Raw genomic sequence first — 19,508 nt, forward strand, 5'->3', positions numbered from 1 at the left:
GCTCAGGTTGGTCTCAAACTCCTGGTCTCAAGTGATCTTCCTCAGACTCCCAAAGTGCTGGGATTACAGGCATGAGCCACCTCGTCCAGTCAGGATTTTAAAATACTTTTTTAACCTTGGAGATACCGGAATTGGATTACTCATTATCCTTGGTTCCTAATAGCATTGGTTCATGCATGTTCTGCTTTTATTTACATATTAGCTATTTACCTTTAACAATATAGTAGCCCTGATAAGCCCAACTCCTACATTGTAGGATATCCATGATCTCCTTCTCAATCCCATCCCATCCCCAAGCTTCCCTTATGTGAGATAACCATCATTTTGAATTTCATATTCATCATTCTTTGATTTTTGTGTTGTAAAATTTTAATGACTTGATGTGTACCCTTAAATGTAAGTGTGTGTTTATTTTGAACTTTTAAAAAAGGTGTCATATTATATATAATCCTTTGGGATTTACAGTTTTTCCTTACTATTATTATGATTTCTCTATATTGTGGGTCACTGAAGTTCATTCTTTTTGAATGCCATGTAATATTATGTTATAAGAAATATCACAGTTTATTCATCCAGTATCCTGTTGCTAGTTATGCAGAGCAGATCGCTTTCAGGTTCTTGTGAACTGTGAAGGAGTAAATAAAGACCAACCAGGTAATTTTCTTAAAATAAATATAATAAAAAATCAAAAATATAAAATATTAAATAGTAATGTTTAAGGTGGAAGTATAAATTTCCCTGTAATCATATTCTCAGAGATAACCAGTGTTAAAGTTTGGGATATCTCTTGACTGTCTTCTTTAAAATATAATGTATACCTGTATACACATATTGTATACATATACTATATACACATTAACTTTTTTAAAACACAAATGAGATCTATAACGTGCTGTTTCCATAGCAATATATCATGGATATCATTATTTGTCAATAGGTAGAGATGTACTTTATCCTTTTTAACAATTCTTTAGTGTTTCACTGTCGACATGTCAATATTTATTCCCTAAACCTCAATTTTGGTTATTTTCGATTATCTACTATTGTAAACAATGTTATAATGCAGATTCTTGTACATACATCTTTGGGTATTTGCTTCATTATTTCCTTAAGATAATTTCCTAGAACTGGAATTGCTGTGTTGAAGGATATGAAGTTTTATTTTTATCTGTCTTCAACTTTATTTATTTATTGCTGTATATTGCCAGATTGCCCACCAAATATTAATTAATAATTTACAATCTTGGCATCATAGTATAGTTCTATGAACAGGGAATACCTAGTCCAACCTGAAGTTCAAGAGCGACTTCTTGGAGGAGGTGACCCTGGGTCTGAGTCATGGTGAGAATTTATCAAGCCTTCAAAAGAGCAGATAAATAATCCACAAGGACCCCGGATCAGAGAGTGCTCTGAGCTGGGTTGCCCCACTGTGCTTGTATCTGCACTCTCCAACACTAGGCATCATTGACATATTAAAGCTTAGCCAAATAAAATTGTTCTTTGTCATTCTGTTTTCAACTTTTACTTATTCATTAGGATGATTTCATAATCCATTTCCTGGTTTAGAGGAAACAGGAACAATGGCTACTGAGAGTACTCCCTCAGAGATCATAGAAAGAGAACGAAAAAAGTTGCTTGAAATCCTCCAACATGATCCTGATTCTATCTTAGACACGTTAACTTCTCGGAGGCTGATTTCCGAGGAAGAGTATGAGACTCTGGAGAATGTTACAGATCTCCTGAAGAAGAGTCGGAAGCTGTTAATTTTGGTACAGAAAAAGGGAGAGGCGACCTGTCAGCATTTTCTCAAGTGTTTATTTAGTACTTTTCCACAGTCCGCTGCCATTTGCGGCTTAAGGCACGGTAAGTTGAATTTGTATACTTTCCGGGGTGAGAGGGAGGGGGCAGACTTTCTGAAAAAGAAAGAAAAAAAAGAAAATTGTTGTCTTTTATTTTTGTTAGTCTTTTTCCAGAGATAATTTTTACTGAAATATGAAACAGGGAAAAACTGGAATTTAAAAAGTTTCTGAAATTTAACATCTTATTGGTTTACGGAATCGATAATTTGTTTTTCAGACTGTACTCAAAACTTGCAGTTGTTTGAATGCTAACGTAAACTGCTCATTATACTGACCGTAACATGCTGAACTCTCACAGTTGGAAGGAAAATCCTGTTAATAATAACACAATCCAGGGTTTGTTTTTCAAGTAGGTGAATTCGTGGATATTTACAGTGCCAAGACCACAAGCTGTATCTTTCACTTAGTATAGCCATTTTGAAAATACAAGGAAAATAATTTTTAACACATAGATGGCAGATCAGTAGTTTCATTTTTTTGGTGGTAAGAATGCCAGCAGCAGCTGTTTTCCAGAGCAGTTCCAGTGCTAATTCTTAAATGGTTCAAAGATAACTAGTAGTCCACGAAAAAGCAGTTCTTCCAGTTGCTTAGCAATTCTGTAAATTACTACTAGGACTAGGTGTAGCTCCTTTGCTAGGAATCTAAAAAAAATTCAAAATTATTTTAAGGGATGTTAGAGGTAGAGGCTCAGTTAAAAAGGTGAATGTTAATGATACCTAATTTAGGACAAGATTTATATGCTTAGAAATTTTTTTTTATTATTTCTAAAGCACACTATTCCAAATTAGAGCCATTTGTTTACTGATTAGAAAGTATTTGTGATCAGATTTCATTAGCAGTGGCCCCAGGAGACGTGAGTCTGTTGTGAGTCACAGTAAGTCCACAAGTAAACACTGTTCATATGATTCAAATTTTTTGTTTTACTCACTTACCCTGGAAGGTTGCTGGGAAGGACTCAAACTTTAAGCAAGACAGTGGTGTGATCTGATTTTTTATTTTTTAGTGGAAAAAAGAAAGTTCTGAAAGTTGATATGTTGACATGCAAGTTATATAGGAGGTGTTAGGTATTTCTGTCCTCCAGTGAAATAAGAGGCGGCTGGGCAATCCCAGCACTTTGGGAGGCCGGGACAGGTGGATCACCTGAGGTCAGGAGTTTGAGACCAGCCTGATCAACAAAGTGAAACCCCGTATCTACTAAAAAAAAATTAGCTGGGCACGATGGTGCATGCCTGTAATCCCAGCTACTTGGGAGACTGAGGCAAGAGAATCACCTAAACCCAGGAGGTGGACGTTGCAGTGAGCCGAGATCGTGCCATTGCAGTCCAGCCTGGGCAACAAGAGCGAAACTCTGTCTCAAAAAAAAAAAAAAAAAAAAAGAAAAAGAAAAAGAAGAGGGATGATGCTTTGAGGCCTCAGGAACTCCAGCTATTATACAGTTTCTTTTTCTTAATTGGGAAAAACAATTCTTTTTCTTTTCTTTGCAGAACTTTTAAAATATGAGAATATAGTACCTCCTCAATCTATGGAGGCAAGCAAGAATTCAGAAGATGCTTTTTCTCCTGGAATAAAAGAGCCTGAGACCCCTGAGATCACAGTGTTCTTCAGTGAGAAGGAACACTTGGATTTGGAAACCTCTGAGTTTTTCAGGGACAAGAAAACTAGTCATAGGGAAACAGTTTTGTCTGCCAGGAAGAATGAGAAGGAATATGACACGCCAGAAGTCACATTATCATATTCAGTTGAGAAAGTTGGATATGAAGTTCCAGCAACTATTACATATATAAAGGATGGACAGAGATATGAGGAACTAGATGATTCTTTATACTTAGGAAAAGAGGAATATCTAGGATCTGTTGACTTCCCTGAAGATGGAGAAGCCACTGTGGAAGAGGAGGTTTATGATGACCCAGAGCACGTTGGATATGATGAAGAGGACTTTGAGAATTCAGAAACCACAGAGTTCTCCGGTGAAGAACCAAGTTATGAGGAATCAGAAACCAACCTTTCATTGGAGGAGGAACAGGAGAAAAGTATAGAAGGTATGGAAATACCTTGCATAGTTAGTTAGGCAACAACTTAATAAGTTAATAAGCTTGCCATGACATAATGGGGATAGGAGGATGACAAAGGCACAGATGTCAGCAGAAAATCAACTACCAAGAAATTCCTTGTGCCTCTCTGATCTGGAATCTCCTTGAAGTAGGTGTTGACTTAAAGGAGCTCCCAGGACCTACGAAATGATGGACAGCATACACAAAAGTAAATATTGATTGTCAGTTTGTAAATTTCTGTAGTTCGTATAAGGAGCTGCCAATCATTAATTTCCCATAATACGTACAAGGAGTTACTAATCATTAATTTCAGGCTAACCTATTCCTCAGGTTAAATCACTTTGTTTATTTTAATGCCTTTGTGACCAGAGAGATGTGGGAATTATGGGTTTGACTATTTAAGTGAAAACAGTCAGTAAATGGCTAAGATCCCAAAATATTGTTACTTGGCTTGATCCAGTCCACATAATGCCATCTTGATGAGAATTATATTTGTATCTTGAATCTGAATATTTCTTTATTTAAAAAAGAATGTCTTTGGGACACAGTCTCACTCAGGCTGGAGTGCAGTGGCACGATCATGACTCACCACCGCCTCTAACTCCCAGGCTCAGGTGATCCTCCCACCTCAGCCTCCTGAGTAGCTAGCATTACCGGTACCCGCCACAATGCCTGGCTAATTTTGTATTTTGTAAAGATGAAATTTTGCCATGTTGCTCAAGCTGGTCTCGATCTCCTGGACTCAAGTGATCGGCCCAGCTTGGCCACCCAAAATGCCGGGATTACAGGTGTGAGGCACTGCACCTGGCCAAATCTGAATATTTCTTAATGAAAATTCAAAATGAGAAGTGTTTCATTGGAGTGATATTGCCTGGGAAAATAAACATCACTAAGTTCTGAGTAGAGGATGAAAATGTAACTACCATCTCACATTCATTTCAAATCTTGGGGACTCGTCATCCACTTATGGGTAGGAAGAGAGTCATTTCTTCCTCATCACACCTTACATTAGTTTGTGAGGGATGCTGTAACAAAATACCACAAAATTGGTGCTTAAACAATAAACACAAATTTCTTGTGGAGGCTAGAAATCTGAAATCAAAGTACTGACAGGGTTGGTTCCTTCTTTTTTTTTTTTTGAGACAGAGCGAGACTCTGTCACCCAGGCTGGAGTGCAATGGTGCGACCTTGCTCACTGTACCCTCTGCCTCCCGGGTTCAAGCGATTCACCTGCCTCAGCTCCCCAAGTAGCTGGGATTACAGGTGCGTGCCACCACACCTGGCTATTATTTGTAGTTTTAGTAGAGACGGGGTTTCACCATGTTGGCCAGGCTGGTCTCAAACTCCTAACCTCAAGTAATCCACCCACCTTGGCCTCCCAAAATGCTGGGATTACAGGCATGAGCTGCCGCGCCTGGACAAGGGTTGGTTCCTTCTGAAGGATGTGATCTGAAGGATCCTAGCTTTCCTGGTGGTTTGCTGGAAATCGTTGACACTCTTTGGCTTGTGCAAGCATCCCTCTGATATGTCTTTACCTTCAAATAGCCTTGTCCCTGAGCGTGCATCCCTTTGGCCAAAATAAAAGACACGAGTCATACTGGATTAGGGCCCACCCTAATAACATTATTAAAACTAATTACATCTGCAGTGGCCCTATTTCCAAATAACATCACATTCTGAAGTACTAGGGGTTAGGATTTCAACATACGAATTTTGTGAGGGACATAATTCAACCCATGCCTCTTACCCCACCCCCAAATAACTTCTTAATACATGATTATTTTGGGGCCCCATTCTTAATTTTTATTTATTTATTTATTTTAGTTGGCGCATAGGGTTGAATTAATTAATTCATTGCATAGTGTCATCATTATTCTGCAAAAATCCCGTTCATCTATTCTGTTTTTTTCTCCATTTCCCATTTACTTTCTTCCATAGGTAACATTCTAATATTGCAGTGTGTCTCTTACATATTGTTTTATTTTCATGAAAAATTTTCTATATCAGGTACTGACTGGATTTCACCAGGCTGTCCAGGCTGGTCTTGAACTCTTGGCCTTAATAATGCTACATAACAAATCATCTCAAAATTCAGTCACTTCAAACACTAGAGAGTTTATTATTGTTCACATGTCTGTGGTTGGCTAGGCAGTTCTCTGGTCTTCCCTGGGTTCACTCATGCATGTGTGATGAGGTAGTTGAAGGCTGGTCTCTCATCTTCTAGCAGGCTACTCTGGGCTTGTTCTCAGAATAGATGCAGTATATATATATATATATATATATATTTTTTTTTTTTTTTTTTTTTTTTTGAGATGGAGGCTCATTCTGTTGCCCAGGCTGGAGTGCAGTGGCATGATCTTGGCTCACTGCAACCTCTGCCTACCAGGTTCAAGCGATTCTCCTGCCTCAGCCTCCTGAGTAGCAGGGATTACAGGTGCCCACTACCATGCCTGGCTAATTTTTGTACTTTTAGTAGAGACGGGGTTTCACCATGTTGACCAGGCTGGTCTTGAACTCTTGACCTCAGGTGATCCGCCCATCTCGGTCTCCCAAAGTGCTGGAATGATGGGCATGAGCCACTGTGCATGGCCAAATATATTCTTATGATGAGGGTAAAGGAGAGAGAAGGGGAGAGAGAGCAAGGTGGAGGGAGGGAGACAGAGAAGTAGTGAAGGCTTTTTGAGTCTTAGCTTGAGAACGATCATCATGCCATCTGTATTAGTTTCCTAGGGCTGCTGTAACAAAGTACCACAAATGATTGGCTTTAGAACAACAAAAGTTTATTGTCTCACCGTTCAGAAGGCCAGAAGCCTAATGTCAAGGTATCAGCAGGGTCATGCTCCCTCCGGAGGTGCTAGGAAAGGATTTGTCTCAGGCTTCTTGCCTAGCTCCTGGTAGCTTCGTGCATTCCTTGACTTATAGATGACCATTTTCTCCCTGTGTCTCTTCCATCATCTATCCTCTGTGCATGTCTCTGTGTCTAAATTTTTCTTTTTTATTAAGACACCAATTATATTGATTTAGGCCCCCCAACCCCCAAGACCTTATTTTAACTTAATTACCTCTGTAAAGATATAGATGCTGTTTATAAAATTACGCCACATTCTGCGGTACTGGGGGACTTCATATCTTTTTGAGGGAGACAAAATTCAACCCATAACACCATTACTTCTGCCACATTCTGTTGACCAAAGCAAGTCTAAAAGCCAACCCAGGTTTAGGGTTGGGGGAAAACAAGTTCTACTTCTTGCAAAGTAAGAGAGCAAAGAACCCATAACACCATTACTTCTGCCACATTCTGTTGACCAAAGCAAGTCTCAAAGCCAAATCAGGTTTAGGGTTGGGGGAAAACAAATTCTACTTCTTGCAAAGTAAGATAGCAAAGACTATGGATACCAGAAAGCCATTAATTGGGGACATTATTACAATCAATCAAACATCTTTAGCAAAACAGATCAAGAGAAGTCTTAATAATAATGTAGTTATGATCTGTAATGTAAGTCTAATGGCCGCCCATCCACTCTAGTTGACTGGAGGCATGTGGCTATTCTTTGTTTCTTTCTCAAGTAATATTTGTCTGTGCAGCTGAGAACTGAAAAAAAAAGTTCTAACTCAAAGGGAGATCTTCATGCTTTTTGTCATGCAAAATTTTATGTAAAAAATATCACAGTGTCAAAGTCTCAGAAAGGCTTAAACTATTGCCTTGTGTGCTCTGCACTATAGAAGGTCAACTTGTGTAGACAGTATCAATTGACTCTCTTCCCCCTCCAGCTTGTAGTTGGGTTCAACCATTGGGTGGAACTAATATGTCTCCCTTTCCCTGTGGCCTTTCTTTTTTCCTGAAGATCTAGGTTTTCATTTTATATTATTTTCCTTTAGCCTGAAAAATTTATTTATTATTTCTCTTAGTACAAGTCTGCTGGTGGTAGATTCTCTTAGTTTTTGTTTATTGAAAGATGTTTTTGTTTTGCCTTCATTCCAGAAGGTTGCTTTTGCTGGATATAGGATTCTACAACGTTTGCCTTTAACGTGTTATGGATGCCATTTCTCTGTCTTTTTTTTTTTTTTTTTTGAAACGGAGTCTCATTCTGTCACCCAGGCTGGAATGCGGTGGCATGATCTTGGCTCACTGCAAGCTCCGCCTCCCGGGTTCACGCCATTCTCCTGCCTCAGCCTCCCAAGTAGCTGGGAGTACAGGCGCCTGCCACCATGCCCAGCTGCTTCTTTGTACTTTTTAGTAGAGACAGGGTTTCACCGTGTTAGCCAGGATGGTCTCGATCTCCTGACTTTGTGATCCACCCGCCTTGGCCTCCCAAAGTGCTGGGATTACAGGCGTGAGCCACCGCGCCCAGCCTTCTCTGTCTTGTAGCTTCCATTGTTTCTGATGCCAAATCTTCAGTCATTTTATAAGTGCTATGTCATTTATCTCTGGTTGTTTTCAAGATTTTTTTCTTAATTTTTTTTTGAGCAGTTGACTCTGATGTATCTAGGTGTGATTTTTTTTTTTCTCTTAGTGTTTGCAGAGTTTCCTGAATCTATAAAAAAACCTTTTAATCAAATTTGGAAACTTTTCAGCTGTTATTTACCAAGATTTTTTTCTTTCTCACTTTTTCTCTTCTCTCTTTCTGAGACTTCAAGTACCTGAATTTTAGAGTTTTAAAAGTATTGTTCTACAGGTTCCAGAGACTCTGCTCATTTTTCTTTAATATTTTTTCTCTCTGTTCTTCAGGTTGGATATTTACTTTCTTCTGTCATCTCCAGTTTGTTGTTAGCCCAAGTAGTGATTTTAAACAAATTCATATATTGTGATTTTTAATTCCAGAATTTCCTGTTTAAAAGTAGTTTCTATTTTTTTCCGGAGAAATCCTATTTAATCATTCATTGTGGATTTAATTTTAATTTTTTTTTTTTTTGCGGGGGGGACAGAGTCTTGCTCTGTTGCTCAGGCTATAGTGCAGTGGTGCAATCTTGGCTCACTGCAGCCTCAACCTCCCAGGCTGAGGATCAAGCCATCCTCCCATCTCAGCCTCTCAGGTAGCTAGGGCTACAGGCACAGAAAATCATGGCTGGTTAATTTTGTATTTTTTGTAGAGAGAGGGTTTTCACAATGTTGCCCAGGCTTGTTTTGAATTTCTGGGCTGAAATGATCCTCCTGCCTCAGCCTCCCATGGTTTTGGAATTACAGGCATGAGCCACAGTGCCTGACTGTAAAATTCTTATATGCTAAATCTAACATCTGGGTCATTTTGGAGTCAGTGTCCATTGAGTATGAGTTACATTTCCTACTTCTTCCTATGTCTGTTAGCTTTGGATTGTGTTCTATCCATTGTATATAATAGGTCATACTCTAGATTGTTATATTTCTTCCAAGAGTCTGAATATTATTTTGGTCTGTTTTTGTCTCCAATTAACCTGACTGCGCTTAAATTAAAAATTTAGACTCCTTTTCCATGGGTGGCAGCTGAAATCTCTGTTTATTTCTTTTTGCCTTAGTTGAGTTATTTTTATGAATTTTTAATTTATAAAACAGATTAGTTTCTTGATACTTTTTTCACCTAGCTCTGTGCTTAATTAGATACATCTCTGTTTTGTGTGTACATCTACTCTGTTGCTTTGATCTGCTCCATAGTGACACTGTTATTACCTTGTGGACATACCTGGCTTGGATACTGTGGGTACTGATGTCTTTCTTTTTTTTGAGATGACAGGCTGGAGTGTAGGGGCATAATCTCGGCTCACTGCAACCCTGCAACCTCCATCTCCTGGGTTCAAGTGATTCTCCTGCCTCAGCCTCCCGAGTAGCTGGGACTACAGGCACCTGCCACCACACCTGGCTAATTTTGATATTTTTAATAGACGGGTTGTCACTATGTTGGCCAGGCTGGTCTCAAACTCCTGACCTCAAGTGTTCTGTCCACCTCAGCCTCCCAAAGTGCTGGGATTATAGGTGTGAGCCACTGCACCCAGCCATGAGTACCAATTTCTGCCTGAAGAAGTAGAGAATTGCTTTCCTAAGGGAAAGTATGAGACAGGAAAAAGCAGAACTTAAAAGCTGTCCTGCAACCTACTCTCTCACTGCTTCCTCTGTGAACTCTTCATGATAGATTCAACTTCCCCCTCACCGTTTTGCCCCAACACATATACCAGTTCAAGCAACTTTGAGACTACTCAAAGGCTTCTTATAGTTACTTTTATTAATTCCTAAAATCCATGCTTTTCTCTTCTGTTGTTTCTTCAAGGCTATTTTTAAGGGTAATTTTACATTTTTACACTAGCTGGCCATCTGTCAGGAGTAGGAAATCCAATCTGATCTTCTCTCTCTGTTATGCACTATCTCTGTATTTATAAGAAGTAGGTAGGCCAGCCAGAGTGGCTCATGCCTACAGTCCCAACATTTTGGGAGGCTGAGGCGGGCAGATTAGTTGAGCCCAGGAGTTGAGACCAGCCTGGGCAAAATGGTGAAACCCTGTCTCTACAAAATGAAGAAATGAAAAGTTAGGTGGGGTTGGTGGTGTGCACTTGTGGTCCCAGCTACTCTGAAGGCTGAGGCAGGAGGATCACCTGAGCCCAGGAAGTTGAGACTGCAGTGAGGTGAGATTGCACCACTGCACTCCAGCCTAGGTAACAGTACAAGACCCTGTCTCCAAAAAAAAAAAAAAAAAAAAAAGTAGAAGATAGTTTGGAAAATGGGAGATCAGGAAAAATTAGGTATAGCCTGTAAACTCTGAGAAAAACTTTGAAGGAAATAAAATCTTCAGTTCCTGTAAACTTCAGCAAGAGATAAATTTAAGAAAGAACCAGTATCGGCCAGGTGCGGTGGCTCACATCCGTAATCCCAGGACATTGGGAGGCCGAGGCAGGCGAATCAAGAGGTCAGGAGATCGAGACCATCCTAACTAACATAGTGAAACCTCATCTTTATTAAAAATACAAAAAATTAGCCAGGTGTTGTGGCACCCGTATATATGGTCCCAGCTACTCGGGAGGCTGAGGCAGGAGAATCGCTTGAACCCAGGTGGTTCAGGGTTTCACCATTTTGCCCAGGCTGGTCTTAACTCCTGGGCTCAACTAATCTGCCCACCTCAGCCTCCCAAAATGTTGGGATTGTAGGCATGAGCCACTCTGGCTGAGGTGGAGGTTTCATTGAGCTGAGATCATGCCACTGCACTCCAGCCTGGGTGACAGAGCAAGACTCCGTCTCAAAAAAAAAAAAAAAAAGAAAAAGCCAGGCACAGTGGCTCCCGCTTGTAATCCTAGCACTTGGGGAGGCTGAGGCGGGTGGATTGCCTGAGCTTAGGAGTTAGAGACCAGCCTGGGCAACATGGTGAACTGTCTCTACTAAAATACAAAAAAAAAAAAAAAAAATTAGCTGGGCGTGACAGCGGACGCCTATAGTCCCAGCTACTTGGGAGGGTGAGACAGGAGAATCACTTGAACTTGAGAGGCGGAAGTTGTAGTGAGCCAAGATTGAGCCACTGCACTCCAGCCTGGCGATAGAGCGAAACTCCGTCTCAAAAGACAACAACAACAACAACAACAACAAAAAACCAGTATCAACCTAGAGTATTTCTCATAGATGTATATAATTTAACCTTAACAAGATTTTTTGCATTGCTGCATGTAAATGTTAGCACATTTTTAAAAAATAAAAAACCTAAATGATCATCCATAGGCAATTGTTTAAAATAGTTACATCCATCCAAACCATGGAGTACCATGAAATACCTAAAGTGAGTTAGGTAGATCAGTATGTATGCTGACTTGAAATAATTTGCAAGTAATACCACTAAGTGAAAAGAAGCTGAAGAATTATTTGTTTCGTATAATATCATTTATGCAAAAAAAAAAAAAAAAGCATGGGCTGGGTATGGTGGCTCACGCCTGTAGTCCCAGCATTTTGGGAGGCTGAGGCAGGTGGATTACTTGAGGTTAGGAGTTGGAGATCAGCCTGGCCAACATGTTGGAAATCCCTCTCTACAAAAATACAAAAATTAGCTGGGTGTGGTGGCGCACGTCTGTAATCCCAGCTACTCGGGAGGCTGAGGCTGGGAGAATTACTTGAACCTGGGAGGTGGATGTTGCAGTGAGCTGAGATCTTGCTACTGCACTCTAGCCTGGCTGACAGAGCCAGACTCCATCTCAAAAAAAAAAAAAAAAAAATAGCGTCTACTAAGTAAAACTATTTATTTCTATATATGCATGCATACTTAAGTACTCGCATAGAAAAAGGATGGGAAGCAAATATACTGTACCATATTGATATCTCCCCTAAAAACAAAGATGACTTGCCAGAATGGTGAAAGGAGACTTCTACTTTATTTATATTGTTTCGATTTTTTTGCAATGAAAGTGTAGATTAGACCAGGTGTAGGGGCTTATGTCTATAATCCCAGCACTTTGGGAGGCTGAGGCAGGCTAATCACTTGAGGCTAGGAGTTCAAGACCAGCCTAGCCAACATGGTGAAATCCCATCTCTACTAAAAATACAAAAATTAGCTGGGCATGGTGGCACACACCTGTAGTCCCAGCTACTCGGGAGGCTGAGACACAAGAATAGCTTGAACCCAGGAGGTGGAGGTTGCAGTGAGCTGAGATGGCTCCATTGCACTCCAGCCTGGGTGACAGTTTTCTTTCAAACTCTGTCTCAAAGCAAAAAATGATGCAGATTATTTATTTAATTTTAAAAGTCACGCTGAGCACAGTGACTCATGCCTGTAATCCCAGCACTTTGGGAGGTTCATTTGAGACCAGGAGTTCAAGATCAGCATGGGCGATATAGCAAGGTCCCATCTCTATTAAAAAAATAAAAAGTAGCCAGGCATTGTGGTAGGTGACTGCAGTCTCAGTTACTTGGGAAGCTGAGATGGTAGGACCCCTTGAGCCCAGGATGATGATCACGCCCCTGGATTCCAGCATAGATGACAGAGTGAGACTGTCTCAAAAAAAGAAGTCGATGGGGGAAATTGAGATTCTGAACATGGCATTCACTATTATCTTCTCTCCTACAGAAAGAAAAAAGGCGTTTAAAGACATCCTGTTATGTTTGAACATGGATAGAAGCAGAAAGGTTCTGCCAGATTTTGTTACACAATTCTCCTTAGATCGAGGATGTAAGTGGACCCCGGAGAGTGCAGCAGACTTAGCCTGGAATTTCCTGATGAAAGTTCAGGCACTAGATGTGACGGCTAGGGATTCAATCCTCAGGCACAAGGTTCTGGATGAAGATAGCAAGGAGGATTTGCTGCCTGGAGTGGAGAATTTGGAAATTCGAGACATACAAACCATTAATCCCCTTGATGTCCTTTGTGCCGCCATGCTGTGTTCAGATAGCTCTTTGCAACGCCAAGTCATGTCAAACATGTATCAGTGCCAGTTTGCTCTTCCCCTGCTACTGCCAGATGCAGAAAACAACAAAAGTATCTTAATGCTGGGGGCCATGAAGGACATTGTGAAGAAGCAGTCCACACAGTTTTCAGGAGGGCCTACAGGGGAGACAGAAAAGTTTCTGACTCTCATGAAGATGCCTGTCATCTCTTTTGTGCGTCTAAGATACTGTAGCTTCTCTAAGTCCAGAATCCTCAACACACTTCTCAGCCCTGCCCAGTTGAAATCACACAAAATCTTTCTTCATCAAGATTTGCCTCTTTTGGTGCTTCCCCGGCAAATCTCTGATGGCCTGGTTGAGATAACGTGGTGTTTTCCTGATAATGATGATAGAAAGGAAAACCCCTGTTTTTTCCAAAAGCCTGTTGCTCTGGCTAATCTCCGTGGAAATCTAGAAAGCTTTTGGACTCAGTTTGGTTTTTTGATGGAAGTTTCTTCAGCTGTGTTTTTTTTCACTGACTGTCTAGGTGAGAAGGAATGGGACTTGCTAATGTTTTTAGGAGAAGCTGCCATTGAAAGATGCTACTTTGTTCTCAGTCCCCAAGCCAGGGAGAGTGAAGAGGCTCAAATTTTTCAGAGGATGCTGAACTTGAAGCCAGCACAGCTACTGTTTTGGGAAGGGGGAGATGCTGGGGACAGAAGGAAGAACATGGAGGGCCTTCAAGCTGCCCTCCAGGAAGTGATGTTCTCTTCTTCCCTCAGATGTGTGTCTGTGGAGGATATGGCCGCCCTGGCCAGGGAGCTGGGGATTCAGGTAGATGAAGACTTTGAAAACACTCAGAGAATTCAAGTTCCCTCAGGAGAAGACATTGCTGGAACAGCTGAAGATGAGGGTCAGCAAAGACGCAGTCAGCTAAAAAGCTCATCTAAAAGCCAAGCTCTAATGCCAATACAAGAGCCTGGAACTCAATGTGAGCTCAGCCAGAATCTTCAGAATCTCTATGGTACCCCAATATTCGGGCCTCTTCTAGAGAACTCCTGGCCCTTTCCAACCAGAATTGGAGGTAACTTTAACCATGTTTCCTTGAAAGCCCCCTGGGTTATGGGCCACCCCTTTGGGTCAGAGCAGAGACCTAAGTGGTTCTGTCCTTTGCCCTTTCAGAATGCAAGGGCCCGGGGCCGAGGTAAAAGTTTTGGTATTCAATCCTTCCATCCCCAGGTATTTTATTCAGGTGAAAGATTCTTGAAATTTTCCAGAGTTGCTCGGGGAGGTCACTTGAATGGAACATTTGGGAGACCGCCAAGACCTATTTGTCAGCATGTACAGGCCTGCCCTGAGAGACCACAAACGATGGGAACTCTTGAAAGGTCTGGGACACTAGTCTCCCAGGTAGGTCACTCCTATTCCCTGGGTTCACAGCCAGCAAGAGCAGTAAGGAAGCCATGGCCTCAGCAAGCTTGTACTAGGGGAACAGAATTAACTGAAGCAACTGGAAAACTGATAAGAACATCCCATATTGGAAAGCCTCATCCTCAGTCCTTTCAACCAGCAGGAGCCACACAAAAACTAAGACCTGCTTCTCAGCAAGGAGCCCAGATGAAGATGCAGGTTAGGGCTTCAAATCCAGCTCTCCAAATAGGGTCCTATCCCATATCCAAGAGCTCTCAGTTCAAATCCGATCAGTCCAACGCATCCACAGTCAAACACTCCCAGCCTAAACCCTTCCATTCTGTGCCCTCTCAACCTACACTTTCTCAGAAAAAATCCTGTCAGTCCCAGCCCTCCCAAACTAAACCTTCTCCATGCAAGCCCGCTCAACCTAAGCCAAGCCAGCCCCAGCCTCCCAAGTCTAAGCCTTCTCAGCCCAGACCCACTCAACCTAAGTCATCTTCAACCAATCCTTCACAAGCTAAGGCACACCACTCAAAAGCAGGGCCAAAGAGGGGAGGGAAGCATTAAAGAACTAAGTCCATCTTCATTACAGCTGAGTCAAGGAAAAATAGGATTGGACTATTTCTTGAGTAAGTCATCCTGTTTGACCAAATATTGTATAATAAACTTGAAATTATTAAAAAAAAAAAAAAAAAAAAAAAAGAACTAAGTCCAGAGATCTATAAAGCATATCCTTTACCCAGGCCATCCCAATCATATAGTAAGCAGAAGAGTTGCCATGAAGGTGAAAGACTACTGTCACTAGCATGTAAAACAAAGAAAGATATACATGACCGAATTGGATATCTTTTTGTTTGTTTGTTTGTTTGTTTGAGACAGAGTTTTGCTCTTGTTGCCCAGGCTGGAGTGTAATGGCACGATCTCGGCTCACTGCAACCTCCGCCTCCCAGGTTAAAGAGATTCTCCTGCCTCAGCCTCTCGAGTAGCTGGGATTACAGGCATGAACCACCACACCCAGCTAATTTTGTATTTTTGGTAGAGGCAAGGTTTCTCCATGTTGGTCAGGCTGGTCTTGAACTCCCGACCTCAGGTGATCCACCCACCTAGGCCTCTCAAAGTGTTGGGATTACAGGTGTGAGTCACCGCTCCCAGCCTGAATTGGGTATCTTTAAGATATCTGTGAGAGTTGTATTCATAACCAAGAAGAAAAATATGAAAATAAGACTGGAATCAAGCAGTAGATAATTGAATCCAATCTTGAGTATTATTAGATAACGTATAGCTTGCACCCAGGGAATGGGGGTCTATGAGACAGCCCCACTTGGAGAAGAATGGGGTTAGGGTCTCTAATTGCAAAGTAACTGTGAAATAGGACGAAAGTTGCCTCTGTGTCTGAAAAAGTGTCTTAGTTGTTGGCTGCTCCAGAAATGTCTTTGTCAAAAGTTTCTGGTTCAATATCAGCCAGTGAGCAGATAACCCTGCTTATTTGGTGTGGTTAAATCAACTAGCTTTTGCTAATAGCCCCAATTTGCTTGAATGGTAAAAGTCTCTCATTTAACCCTTATAGGTAGAAATAATGAATTAACAGCCAATAAAATTAATTATTTGGCATTAACTTTGGAAAAGATCTATGTTTGTTTCATATTTGATACCATTTGGCTCTGTCTTCACCCAAGTCTTATCTCGAATTGTAATCCCCATGTGTTGAGGGAGGGACAAGGGACCAGGTGGGAGGTGATTGGATTATGGGGCAAGTTTCCTCCATGCTGTTCTTGTGATAGTGAGTGAGTTCTCATGAGATCTGATGGTTTATTTTTATTTTTTTGAGATGGAATCTCACTCTGTCACTGAGGCTGGAGTGCAGTGACGTGAACTTGGCTCATTGCAACCTCTGCCTCCCAAGTTCAAGCAATTTTCCTGCGTCATCCTCCCAAGTAGCTGGGATTACAGGTGCCTGCCACCACACTTAGCTAATTTTTGTATTTAGTAGAGATGTGGTTTCACCATGTTGGCCAGGCTGGTCTCAGACTCCTGATCGCAAATGATTCACTTGCCTTGGCCTCCCATACTGCTGGGATCACAGGCGTGAGCCACCACGTCCAGCAGAGATCTGATGGTTTAAAAGCGTGCCACCTACCCCCTTGTTCTCTCTGTCTTCTGTCGCCATATAAGCTACCTTGCTTCCTCTTCACCTTTCATCATGATTGTAAGTTTCCTGAGGCCTCCCCAGCCATGCAGAACTGTGAGTCAATAACCGCTTTCCTTTATAAATCACCCAGTCTCAGGTAGTTCTTTCTTTTTTTTAGACGGAGTCTCGCTCTGTCACCCAGGCTGGAGTGCAGTGGTGTGATTTTGGCTCACTGCAACCTCCGCCTCCTGGGTTCAAGCGATTCTCCTGCCTCAGCCTCCCGAGTAACTGGGACTATAGGTGCCCACCACCACGCCCAGCTAATTTTTGTATTCTTAGTAGAGACAGGGTTTTGCCATATTGGCCAGGCTGGTCTCAAACTCCTGACCTTGTGATCTGCTTGCCTCAGTCTCCCAAAGTGTTGGGATTACAGGCATGAGCCAGCACGCATGGCCTCAGGTAGTTCTTTATAGCGGTGTGAAAACAGGCTAATACAATATTTTAAATATTTGTAACAGTTAAGAAAATTGAACTTATTAGAGGGTCTGGTATTAATATACTAATACTTCATGATTAAAATTTAAAATGTTACTGAGTTTTCAATTTTAGAGTTGTAATTTTCTTAAGTTAAAAGATAAGTTTACAAAAGTTTACAAAAACATTGAAATGTTAAAGAGAACTTAAGATTCACAGAATTTATATTTTTATTAGATTCATATTATTCTAAACATTTGGGTAAATTCTGCTTGTTAGAGGCATTAAGGAAAAATAGTGTATTAAATTTAAAATATTTAAGTGACATTTAGTTAACTAGGTTTGTAAATGACATCAAGTATGGATAAAAGGACACTTTAAAAATGGGTGTTAAAATTCACTAGATTAAGAATAAAATAATAACGTTTATAAATTGAACTTAGCCTCAGTTTGTGAATTGGTAACTTTAGTAAAATTTCTTAATTTAAAGCACTACAGTAGCCCCCAAATAGTCTTTTATGTGTAAAAAAAGTACCTTCAAGTACATCAAAAAAGAAAAAGTCATATTGACAAATGAATGAGAGCTGGTCTTTGAAAAGGAATAATTAATCCTTGAGAACATTATCGTATCACAATATATTTCCTTTGTACATGTATTAAACAATCAATATTGAGTGGTTTTTTTTTTTTTGATGGAGTCTCACTCTATTGCCAAGGCTTGGAGTGCAATCTCAGCTCACTGCAACCTCCTCCTCCCGGGTTCAAGTGATTCTCCTGCCTCAGCCTCCCGAGTAGCTGGGATTACAGGCATGCACCACCAAGCCCAGCTAATTTTTGTGTTTTTCGGTAGAGACAGGGTTCCACCATGTTGACTGGGCTGGTCTTGAACTCCTGACCTCAAGTGATCTGCCTGCCTTGGCCTCCCAAAGTGCTGGAATTACACGGTGTGAGCCACCGTGCCTGGCCCTAAAGGAAGTATTTCTAAAGGACTGAACAAGATGAAGGAAAAGAAAATGCAAAGGAGAGTGCAGTACCTTGGATCCGGTAAAAGCACTCTATAGAAGAGAAGAAAGTACCTTCCCCAATCAGAAGAGCTGTTTGGAAATGGCCTTGGGTCTAGTTCGTTGAGGGATACAGCAGGCTACAGTGAGTGACCTGAAGGAAATAAGTATCTCCTCCCTACCTCTGGTCTGCTGCTGGTGCATCCCCTTGGCCAAACCCAGTCAGAAGCCAGAGGGTAAGGTAGCCTGTCCAGGCAGCCCATGTAGTCCAGCCTTTTAGGATTTAGAGCAGAATGGACAGTGGATTTGCAGGGGCAAGCAGGAGACATCCAGCAGATTCCTCTCTTTCCATCCCATTCTTCTTTCTTTTTCTTTTTTTTGTTTCTTCCGTCTCTAACATTTATTTATTGAGCATCTATTATGTGCGAGGCTTTGGAATGTTTACAGGTAGCCAATCACATTTTTGAGTTTGTACTAGGGTTGAATGTGTCAAAGTCAAACATAGTGTTAGGAGTAGGCAGTATAGATAGCATGAAATGTTGGTTTTTTCAGATGTATTAAGAAAGTCTGGGCCAGGAGCGGTGGCTCACGCCTGTAATCCCAGCACTTTGGAAGGCCGAGGTAGGCAGATCACAAGGTCAGGAGACCAGCCTGACCAACATAATGAAACCCCGTCTCTACTAAAAATACAAAAATTAGCTGGACATGGTGGCAGGTACCTGTAATCCCAGCTACTCAGAGGCTGAGGCAGGAGAATTGCTTGAACCTGGGGAGGCGGAGGTTGCAGTGAGCCAAGATCACACCATTGCACTCCAGCCTGAGTGATAGGGTGAGACTCCATTTCAAAAAAAAAAAAAAAAAAAAGCCTGAATTCAGCACGTGAAACAACATTTTAAGAGTACTGCTGCATAAAGCACAAGTCCAACTGTACTCAGTCAAACATGGAAAAACTCAAAACTTGTTTATAAGCCAGGAGCAGTGGCTCACACCTGTAATCCCAGCACTCTGGGAGGCTGAGGCAGGTGGATCACCTGAGGTCAGGAGTTCAAGGCCAGTCTGGCCAACATGGTGAAACCCCGTCTCTACTAAAAATACAAAAATTAGCCAGACATGGTGGTACACGCCTGTAATCCCAGCTACTTGGGAGGCTGAGGCAGGAGAGTTGCTTGAACTCAGGAGGCGGAGGTTGCAGTGAGCCAGGATGGTGCCACTGCACTGCAGCTTGGGGCGATAGAGCAAGACTCCGTCTCAAAACAACAATAATAACAACAACAAAAC

At 41.4% G+C, this 19,508-nt stretch overlaps 1 protein-coding gene across 1 annotated transcript; it reads left to right on the plus strand.

Moving 5' to 3' along the window:
* The first annotated feature begins 1,375 nt into the window (after positions 1–1,375).
* Positions 1,376–18,243, plus strand: CARD6 (caspase recruitment domain family member 6). The gene is made up of 3 exons (XM_015139950.3): positions 1,376–1,863; positions 3,344–3,898; positions 12,919–18,243. The coding sequence occupies exons 1-3, from the start codon at positions 1,581–1,583 to the stop codon at positions 15,192–15,194; spliced, it is 3,114 nt and encodes a 1,037-aa protein (XP_014995436.3). The 5' UTR covers positions 1,376–1,580; the 3' UTR covers positions 15,195–18,243.
* The last annotated feature ends 1,265 nt before the right edge of the window (positions 18,244–19,508 follow it).

Source organism: Macaca mulatta, chromosome 6, assembly GCF_049350105.2.
Source record: "Macaca mulatta isolate MMU2019108-1 chromosome 6, T2T-MMU8v2.0, whole genome shotgun sequence".
Lineage (NCBI taxonomy): Eukaryota > Metazoa > Chordata > Mammalia > Primates > Cercopithecidae > Macaca > Macaca mulatta.